We start from the raw sequence: 11302 nt of genomic DNA, 5'->3' as shown, positions 1-11302 counted from the left end.
AAAATATATATTTTGACTGTATGGGCATGTAGACCTACATTGGTGCTCCATTTTTAAACATGGGTAAACAACCAGAAATAATTTTAGTAATAATAAATGTTTAATAAAATCTAGAAACATATTGTAAACATATTTTAATATTAATTAACTAACTAGTATAAGTTCAGACACTTATAAATAAATAGCCTAAGGTACATCTTGCTAATTTTAATAAATACAAAAATAAATATATTATAAATGTTTGACCTGAAAATACGATGAATGTTTGAGCTAACATTTACCATAGTTTCATCGCTATAATAAAGGCATTTACTTATCCTTTGGTTACAGTGCCATCTACAGATGCATTTTAAACCTTAACATTTTGTGATGTACTTGGCATGAGCTACATGTTTTTTCTCAATCCCATTATGTCATTGTTTAGATTTTGCTAGCTGTCTCTGTATGAGAGCTAATATTAAGATAATTTTAAGTCCATACAAAAAACTATTAACACAGAACTCATACACATCAGACTGGAAAATTAATTCATACTGCAATTAAAAGGTTTAATGAAAGATAAACAAATTAAATATCCTGTATTCATTTAAACTGAGGCAGAACCAACTAAGTTGTATATGACTTGAGAACCTGTGTTTGAATTTGTAAGATGTAGCACAGTAAATAAAGTTTATCACCAACAAGGCTTATATAGCAATACAACGGTTCACGATTTTTTTGTAACCAATAATCAACATAAAAGTATGTTCTCATTGTTTTTGATCACATTATTTTAATTTTTTATTGTTTATAAATTAAAATGTTTTGTATTATTTGTTTAGGCAATTCAGAAGTTTCTTTAAAGCTTTTAAAAGTTGTATATTGACGTATTGCTAAATAAACAATTTAATATAACAACTAAATATATAGTTCACCTATTACATACTGTAAATGTAACAGTCACATATGTTGTAATACTGTGTACAAACTCAGAATCACTCTAAAATCTAATTGTAACATCTGTCACAACCTCAGAAAGTCATTTCCTTCTTTCAATAGTGTATTTCCTTGACACGCAATGTCAAATGTTTAAAAAGCCTACCTTTTCTTTAGACGTATCAGACAGCTTGGCTTCAGCTTTAATGAATGACATCCATCCAATTTAAACTCGCAGTGGAGGAAGTTCATTGCTTATATACCTGATACTCTGATATTCAAAGGATATATACAAACAAACGCCTGCATAACATGCCAGCCTGCCAGTTTCATGCCAGCAGATGGAGTAGTTTGTTTCTTTTTGTTAGTTTAAATTCAATGGTAACAAAGCAGAGGTTTGACTGATGAGAGTTGCTGTAACAAAGAAAAAATTCCACTCGAGAAAAAGTTCAAATAAATTCCCAAAAATATGTTTGTTTATCCATTATGTTTATTATAAACATACCCATTGGCACAAAATGAGTGCAAGTCTAAACACACATAGCACAAATATACAGTATCTATGAAAACAAAAACGTCAAAATATTATTAAAAAAACTTAGTGTTAACTAAATGTGATCTAATTGATCTAATAAATAACCAAACAATCCGTTTAAGTCTGTTGAATCTGTTTAGTATGCCTTTGTTTAGCTGGGTGTCAACAAAGATAGGCCTACTGATAAATGTCACCTATTTTATAGTAATATGAATTATTGTTACACAATTGCATTTTAATTTAATGTAGTGTGTTATCATAACCATTCTTAAGTAGAAAAAGCCAAAAATACATTGTATGGGTCAAAATTACAGATTATTTTTATTCCAAAAAATTATTAGGTTATTACAGTATTTAAAGATCATGTTCCCTGAAAGAAGGATGTAAATTTCCTACTGTAAATATATTAAAACTTCTTTTTTTAGCAGATGCAGTTGCTAAGGATATCATTTGGTCAACTTTAAAGGCGATTTTCTCAATATTTAGATTTTTTTGGCACCCTCAGATTCCAGATTTTCAAATAGTTGAATATCGGCCAAATATCATCCTATAACAAACCACAATGGAAAGCTTATTAAACAAATTTATATTTCGACCCTTATGACTGATTTTGTTGTCCAATGAAAATATAAATATTAAAAATGCAAGTTTAAACATGTCTGGGCCGTTAAGAGTGTTTTGACACTTTAAAAATGTATATTGATGTCATTGCAGATACAAAATAGCAAACCATATCAAAGCCATGAGTGGTACCTTTTCTCAAGAATAACATAACTTTTTGCATTACACTGAAAAAAATGATTCATTGAATTTAATAAATTTCTTCAAGGCAAGCGGCTGCAATCAACCCATTTAAGCTACATTTAAACAAAAGTTTTATATTTTATTTTACTTTACTAATCTTTTTTGTTTAAATGTAGCCTAAATAAACTGACTGCAACCACCCACCCAAAAAAAAATTATTAAATTCAATGAATCATTTTTTTCAGTGTACTTGCAATGACACATAACCAAATTTGTTAGTTAAAATAATCATAAGTCATAGCAGAATACCCATATAGTTTACCTTCCCTAATATTTGACTTTTAGAAAGTATCTGAATACCCTTCAATCTCATCATCCATCATGTGTTTGGGCTCACATTAAAAATAAATGCCATTTGGTTTGATCTTTTATCAACGCTATGACATTCATACATTTTTAAGTGTGGCTTAAGTGTCAAAATGTCACACCCCTTTGTGCCACAACTTGATTATAAAAGGATTATAAAAGGTACTAACGGAAAAAAAAACGATATTGTCCCAGCCAGACTGGAAAAACACAGGGTATCTTCAATAGGCATTGGAACTGTGGCCCTTAATTGTTTCAGTGATTGACAGATTGAATGCTCCATCAACAGATTGTATAAAAGAGAGTTTCTATCTCCCAGCCTCCCTGCTGTGTGATAAGAGCCCTTCTCTTACAAACATTAGACCGTCTCCAAGTTCAGATCAGTGGTTTAAATAGGGTTAAAAACACAGCTTAAGAGGCTAGGACGTTGTTGTTTATAAGACTCCTATTGAGAAGTTCTGGTCACTGCGGTAGGATGTCACGTGCAGGGGAGGAAGCAGAACAAAGAAGCGATCAGTACATGAGATCTGAAGCTCCTGTGGTAGCATTAGACTCTTTAGCCTCCTGAAAGGGAAAATGGATCCCCGCCAGGCGGATGAGCAAAATATTGAGACCGTGCGTGAGGAACGTGAGAAAGATGAGCCAGAAAGACCTGTCGTAGCATTCGCCTTGCGTCTTATAGACAAAGCTGCCTTCACTGAAGTTAGTGATGGTCTCAGTCAAATGGTGGAACTTCACCTCAGATGCAAAGAGGATGAGGACCAGACAGCTGCAGAAACCTGGTCAGAAGAGACAATCATGGAGGTTACCAAAGGAAGATGAGCTGAGATTTTGAGAAGGTTGTGAAAGTAGATTGGCTGTATTATAGTACCACATCCCTTTTTTAATGAAATATCACTTACTATATTATTTCTGCTTGTAAGCTACTTTAAGACAAATACAAGTATTGACTAAGAAAAGATGAAGGACATCATCTTGCTTGTTTCACCCTTACTGTTGGGCTACCAATAATGATAGTTTAAATATCTTTTTGAACTTTTCTATTCAGCAAAAGTTAATAGTTTAAAAAGTTAATATCCAAAACTGGAAAAACAATACCATAAAAGCTCAGCATAGTCTTTTTTTATTCTTTTTTTTTTATTTATGTTTTCGTGTGATTATCACGTATTGATTACTCAACTGTATTGTCCTACTTTCTAAAACATATTTTTGAACTTTTCTATTCAGCAAAAGTTCATGGTATAAAAGTCAATATCCAAAACTGGAAAAACAATACCATAAAAGCTCAGCCCAGTCGTAATTTTTTATTCTTTTTTTTTGTTATTTATCATGAATTTCCGAGTTTTTTAGTGATCGTACAACAAATTCCTGTTTTCGTGAGATTGTCAGGTATTGGTTACTCAACTGTTTTGTCCTATTTTCTTTACCATTGTCGCTTCGTTTTAGGGTTAGATTTACATAAAATGACATCCCTACCCAAACCCAACTCTAACCCTAATTCCAGGCGACATATAAAAAAATAAATCAGAAAAAATTTTATAAACCAATATATAAAGTGACATTCTAATGCAAGCACCAAATCTAACCCTAAACTGAAGCAACAATGGTTTAAAAATAGCAAAAAGCCAACCTGATCTCACGAATTTCCGTTGGATAGTCACAGTAACCAATCCTTGAGAATGCCACGGAAAAATTAGCAAAAAATTCCGTGACTATCCCACGTAACTTTGTGAGATCATGTTGGAACAAGCAGTTGAGTAACCAATATGTGACAATCACACAAAAACAGGAATTCATTATACGATGACGTTAAAATGCGGAAATTCGTGATATCATCAATAAAAAAAGAATAAAAAAATTTGATGACTATATCACGAAACCCTGTGAGACTGGGTAGTAAAAGCTATCCATTTGACTTGTGTACTATATTTTCACTTTTCAAAATCCATAAAATAACTTTGTCTGCTAAAAATTTTGTGAAAATGGGAAAAATCATACTGTGAATTCAAATGGGATTGAAATATGTCAGTGGGTAAACAATGACACAAATATCTTTTTTTTAATCGAGCTGTCCCTTTAGTGTACTATTTTAATAGCAATAGCGATTTTGTCGATGCATTTTTAATAACATTGTTTAATTTGCAAATCACTTTAGTCTATTACAATACATTTACAACAAAGCACAATATGGCGGCAATTTTATGCCAATAAAAAGTGAGCGCATCACATGCATATGCTAAATTGTTATTGCAAGAGCATAACAGATTTGCGTGCAAGGAAACGAAAGCCTGTGAGGTCCTTTTAAACCCTCACGCATGTAAAATAATAAGCTATTTAAAATCAAACTTTGATGGTCCTAATCTCATAATTAGATAATGAAACTTGGATTTCACAGGCAGGGCCACATATGGTAACACTAGGTTATAAATCACAAATTCTCATCTTTGGTATCATTCACTTCTCATCTTTAACACAGTATTCTCACTGCACAAGCTATCTTCAGGCTTTAATAGTTCAATTGTGTTGACAGTCAAATGGCCTATTAAAGTGCCATCCTCCATCAGTACAACAGAGGGACCAGTTGCACCAAGTGCATTCATTTCCATCACTTTATTTATTTATAATGCAATTCTGTCTTCTCGGGATAGATGAGCTTGCTTTCTCATAGAGGCTCATTGTATAGTTTAGTAAACATTCTGCGGTTTGTTAAAATGTTAATGCGAAACAATATTTAAAAACTCGCTTCAGGAACGGATTTTTCCCCTCAAGATCTCAAGAACTTTTAATATACACTTATTAACATACACAAAATATGTCTTAACAGTTTGAATATACTACTGAATATATCGTCGCTGCCCGATGAAACTCACGTATGTCCAAAATGGTTACTTTTCAGGAAGTGTAAAAATACCGTATTTCAATAGCAGTTGAATGTAGCGTTGTCATACTTGGTACGGCATATTTACATATAACCATATTCTTGCCAGTGTAATGATATAATCCACATTTGACCAAAATTGATAATACGTGCATATTTTACAGTAACGGTGGTCGATACGCGTTCTTCCGATCATTAATGGCCAAGTTGCGTTTCATATTGACAGATGAATACGTTCAGTTTATTAAATAGCCTACGTCTTAGTTTATTAAATACGCTTAGTTTATTTAATATTAATTATAAATGTATTAAATGTCTCTTCAGTCCCTCCAGAAAAACGCGATTGTGTGATCGCACGATTTATTGCATAATCAGCCAAAGTCTGCATATTTATGATTTTTTTCTAAATACGACGCACTTTTGCCGCATTATTTACAGATTTCCGCGCACAAAATATGCGGGGCTTGCATGATTTCATAATCCCCGCATTTTCGTAGCAAAAAGTCATATATTAGCAGAAAGTTGAAAAATGTTGCATTTACTTCACACAAGCGCAGCCGTGTCCTCTGTTGCCATGGGAATGTTATGAAGTGACGTGATTATGTGACGTGAACATCATTGCAGCTTTTGCAAGTTTCCGCAGTTTTTGCAAGTTCTGCAATTTTCGCAAATTCCCGCAATTCCATCGCATAAATTGCATAAATATCCTGCATATTCCATCACATTTTTTAAGAAAACGTGCTGCAAAATCGAGGATTTTTGCTCGCAACAATCACAAAAAAACTCCGCGTTTTTCTGGAAGGGCTGTCTCTTGCAAACTATTAAGGGACAATGAATCAATACACTGACATGGTAATGCTAGACAGATACTTTGTTTGCACAGTCCTACTGTAATTTTGTCACTGCTAGACGTACTTCTGGCGTCAGGGGGAACGTTTACCTCGACGAAGGAAAGTCATTGTCATGTTTATTCGGCTATCCAGTGCTGAGCTTTGATGAAACTTCACAAGACCAGCGAGATGCTTCCACAGGGCGGGAGATACGCGGTGTGATTGACAGCTTTGACACCAAATGGATATATGTGAAAATCAGATGACATGATTTCACAACTTTTCATTGGCCATTTAGATATGTGAAGCACACTGTATACAGAAATTAACCTGGACATTCAATCCGTCGAAAAATCAAAAAATCGGCAAAATGAACATACGTGGTTTTCATCGGACAGCGACATGTTTTCAAAGACTTTTAGATTTGTAAGTGCTTAATGATTAATTGTTTTAATTATATAGATGAGTGGGACAGAAAAGTAAAAGAAATCATTTACAGTAGTGTGCAGTAAACATGGAAACTTTTCCATTGCTGTTTAAAAAAACTTTAACTTTTTGGGTTAAAGCGACACCATGTAAATTTTCAAGACCCTTGTGATAGTACATCGACTTTAAATAGGTTGAATGACACGTCTACCATAGCCGGATGGTGTCTGTATTGCTTTTACTCGTACTTTAAAACTTAGGGTTTCGGGTAGTAACCAGAGCACAAAAAAACTACAAAATTCGACTGCTTTACGGCATACGTCACTTCCTCCACACAATTTTTTTTTTAACGTGAATTTTGCTGGACTTAAGGAGTGTAGAGAGCAGCTTCTATTATGTGACTATGTGGCACCGTGTTAGTGTCACGGACCTATGACACGGGCGACCTGGGTTCAATTCGCCTTTAAGGCAATTTTTTATATAAACTCACGATCTTGATTCATACATAAATGTGATCTTCTTTATAAATGATGGCGATTATCTTGCATATAGTTCCCTGTATTCAGATGCTGCATTCACGTGTTCACGTATTTATCATTCTTTTACTGTCTATGGTATTAACATTACAATCCAGGATGCTATAGCAGTCAAACTTGCTCAAACGCACACAGTGTGAAACCAAACACTATTCATTCACCAATCAGATCCGAGCGTTTCTCTCTTCTCTCTTCGACATTTGCTGCGCTGTCACTCGTGTGACGTATTACAAAGTGGCAGACCTAAACACATCGGTTTACTTGGATTTGGAGCGACAATTTTCACACAAAAGAGAGGAAAAACAAGCGCCATTGCGGAAAATCCTAGTGGCGAGGGGCTAGGCATGAAAAATACATGTCTAGCGCCCCCTAGTGGCCAAAAAGTTCTGCGGTATGCCTTTAAGGTTTGAATTTTTGGCTTTAATATTAGTCTAAAATGTAGAAAACAGTAATAATTAAAGAATGATTAGAGAATTATTTTGTACAAAATAAGTATTATGTGGCCAAAGTGTGTGTGTGTGTGTGTGTGTGTGTGTGTGTGTGTGTGTGTGTGTGTGTGTGTGTGTGTGTGTGTGTGTGTGTGTGTGTGTGTGTGTGTGTGTGTGTGTGCGTGTGTGCGCGTGTGTGCGTGTGTCTTACAGCTTATCACACTCCAGAGGTAAAGTCCCAGCGGTCCGTGCAATGTCTCATACGGTTTTCCAAAGGCATTGTAAAAAAAGAATCCAGAGGAGACGGAGGAGAACAAGATGAGCACTGCACAGAAGAAGATCACACTCACATGTAGACTGGCTGGAATCACACCTGTCAGGTCAGGAAAAACTAAAACAGACAGAAAGAGATTTAATATTATCATCATAATTTAAACATAAACTACAGGAATAGTTACAACATTTATAGGAATATTTATCCATGTTTCCAGGTTCTGTGTTTGGAAGTTGTAAAGTTGGAATTTGGATATTTGGAACATGAAAACACAGTATGTGGCAGGAAAATAATATATACTTGTAATGATCAGTTTTTCATAAAAAATATACATTTTCATATACAGTCCATCTGCTCTTACAATTATTCTTTATTGATTTACAGTATGTTCTTCATTGACTCTTAATTTAATGCTGAGACTAAGATTTGCAAACTGAATTAAAAACTTTATTTTAAACTTTGTTTGATTCTGTCCACAGAATCCTTCTATCATGCATCCTTTTGGTCGAAAAATGGACTAATAAATTCATGACAATATTTCTTTGTTTCCAAAAATGTGCAACTTTCAAATCTGGGCCAATCTTTTGTTTCCAATCCTCATTAGCAAAGAATGTTTTTGTACATGCTGTCATAAAACTCAAAGGCACTGCAATATGAAAATGATGCACTAACTCTGTCCCAGCTCGATATACAGAAAATGTGAGATTAATTTTTTAAGTTTACAAGGAATTGCGATGTCACAATGTTGACCTGATGTTTAAGTATTTGGACACTTAAGAATGTGTCATTTATTGCATTATACAAAACTGAAGTGGCATCTCCAAAATATATGCTAGAAATGTACTTAATAATTTAACTATTTGAAATAACTTGAAGTAAAATTATTTTTAACTATTATTCCTATGGTGATTTTAGTGAATGTATGAAAACAAGTGCAAGTTACAAGGCATACATACTGTACATATAATTACTGCTGCAATTGTATGTACAGTATGTATGTATGTATGTATAATTTGTTTATGTATGTACAGTATGTATGCATGTATAGTTTGTTTATGTATGTACAGTACTAGCATTCATTGTTTATAGCAAAGTAAGAATTTCATTGCTTAGGGAAACCTGCATCTCTCAATGGGTATAATACAATAAACGATTTGAATCTTGAATCTAAGTTCTTAACATTGATTATAGGCATGATCTATGTGTAGCTATATCTAACAACATGTCCAAATACTTTTTGTTGGATAAAATGTGCTTTCTTGAAATAAATGCAACTTGGTTTTGCAATTTAGTATCTAATGAAATGAGAACAATAGCGTACAAAAGTCTCCATATGCTTTTCGTACATTGATGTAGCTTAAATGATCAATGAACTGTTAATATTCATTTTACCAATTTCCTTATAATGCAACTCACAAGAGAAATAAAAGGGTCTATCCCCCAGACCGCACTGCTTCATGCCTTGGCCTTGGAAAAGTCCGTAGTTCGCCCATCCGATGAATTTCTCCAGCTCCGGTCCCGATGCATTGACTATCTGTGCGCCTGTTTTACACAGAATAGACGCTTTTACCCAAAACGGAGTCCCCATTGCAGCCGCTACGACGAGAACACAGGCAAAACAAAGAACCCCAGAAACAGAGAAGATAACTTTCTTTTGATAATTAGGCATTATGTTTGACAGGCCCTTGGTAACAGCCTCAGTGTCCGAAAAATATCCAAACGTTCACGTATAATCCGGCGGTCTTCCAGTAATCCAGTATGATAACGCGCATTGTGCTACTGTGGATTTCCTATCTAAGCTGATAAAATGAATATTATGGAATGATCCGTAAGGTTGTAGTAATGTTGCTGGTGGCGATGTCTTCTCTGGATAGAGTTACTGGGTGCCTTTCACTGTGCTGCGTTTCCAGGTAACTGGGTTGAATTTCTCGCACCAGCGGTCAGGGGATGTGACCTTAATTCTGATTGGTTACTGGGTCGACTGTCTGTCTGCCTTCAAGAAAGTAATTTAAACTCTAATTTTAAATGTCGAGTTTATTGTGCGTAAAATAGCGCGTGATTTATGAATATTGTGTCTAAGTTCTATGTATGATATCCGCTATTTAAGGCAGTGGTTACTAAGCGCGCACACAGATGGTATGTGATTGAGGTACTGACTGTACAGTATGAAACATAAGTTAGTTTCTGAATAATATCGATAATCTTATTTTGACTCGATCATCTGATTTTTTTGTGCGAAACAGGGACAGAGAATGAGATATGATAAGTTAGAGGGAGTTAAAATAAACTAGTCAGACCATTTTTAGATATCAGATGAAAAAGTCTCAGGACAACCTATAGAATCGCATTGGTTCTGAGAAAACACAGTACTGTCTTTGAATATATGAAAACTAACAATAAATTAGTCTTTTTAGGTATGAAATTAAGATTTTATTCACTAATTTAGGACACTACATATCAGTGTTCAAATTAAGTGAGGCTGGGGTGGTCTCTGACCTCCTACAAGCATTGAGGGACCTCCTATAAAGCACAAAAATATAAATTGGGGGGGGTCCCCTGGTTTTTATTAAAATTAAAATAAAACATGATTTTAAAACTCTTGTGCTACGCTCACGCTGCCACAAAGTGATACTTTCCATTATTTGTCCCAATTTCCCAATAAACTAATCCAAAAAAATTCTGTCTGAAATTTCACAATAATTTGAGGGGTAAAAACGGTTAGAGTTTGAGTTAAGGGTATTTTTAGGGTTTCTTTAATTAAAACGTTGAACCAGGATCACATCTTACTTTATAAAATCACCGTGACCCTATAATAATGGGGGGGTGGGGGTTGGCTTTGCAGCCCAGTCACACGAAATTACGTACTTATGGACGGTTTCATCGGACGCACGTGCGCTGACGCACATTATTTGACATAATTCGAACACTGCTACATATACAGTTGGCAGTATGCCTAAGAGGTCGCTGTGATTTCACCAACTAAGATGTGATCCTATCAACGTTTTAATAAAATATATCCCAACCTACCCTTAATTCAAACCCTAACCATTTAAACCCTCAAATTATTGTGAAATAATAGTTTGAGGAGTATTTCTTAAAAGCCTCTAACCCAATCCTAAACCTAAATCTAACATGCACACTAATCTTAATCCTGAAATCTTATTGTTAATGAAAATTTTGATCCAGGGCCAACAATGGTGTTGATCCAGGATCACATCTTACTTGGTGAAATCACGTTCACCATGACGAAGAACCTCAGTAATTTAAATGCATACATGTTTACCTTTCCTACTTGTTGCCGTGTAGGGATAGTTGGTTAAGCAATCATTATGCTGTACACTTCTGCATGCAGCAGGCTTTAAACAAAAGT

General features: G+C 34.6%; 1 protein-coding gene across 1 annotated transcript; it reads right to left on the bottom strand.

Annotated features, from left to right (window-relative positions):
• Nucleotides 1-2447: 2447 nt before the first annotated feature.
• On the bottom strand, nucleotides 2448-10020 carry clrn1 (clarin 1). Its single transcript, XM_055195915.2, has 3 exons — nucleotides 9349-10020; nucleotides 7870-8049; nucleotides 2448-3339 (listed from the first exon to the last, which is right to left on the bottom strand). Exons 1-3 carry the CDS (start codon nucleotides 9599-9601, stop codon nucleotides 3074-3076), a joined length of 699 nt encoding a protein of 232 aa, XP_055051890.1. The 5' UTR covers nucleotides 9602-10020; the 3' UTR covers nucleotides 2448-3073.
• Nucleotides 10021-11302: the final 1282 nt, after the last annotated feature.

Source organism: Misgurnus anguillicaudatus, chromosome 24 (genome assembly GCF_027580225.2).
Source record: "Misgurnus anguillicaudatus chromosome 24, ASM2758022v2, whole genome shotgun sequence".
Lineage (NCBI taxonomy): Eukaryota > Metazoa > Chordata > Actinopteri > Cypriniformes > Cobitidae > Misgurnus > Misgurnus anguillicaudatus.
Note: the sequence above shows the minus strand (reverse complement) of the source record. Positions and strands in the feature narration are given on the sequence as shown.

Excerpts from the sequence above, each read along its gene's own strand:
- clrn1 (XM_055195915.2), bottom strand. The coding sequence starts at position 9,601 with ATGCCTAATTATCAAAAGAAAGTTATCTTCTCTGTTTCTGGGGTTCTT. Across the intron at positions 8,050-9,348 it reads TAGACCCTTTTATTTCTCTT|TTTTTCCTGACCTGACAGGT; the intron begins GTGAGTTGCATT and ends TGTCTGTTTTAG. Across the intron at positions 3,340-7,869 it reads CCTCTGGAGTGTGATAAGCT|GTTTCTGCAGCTGTCTGGTC; the intron begins GTAAGACACACG and ends TCTTCTGACCAG.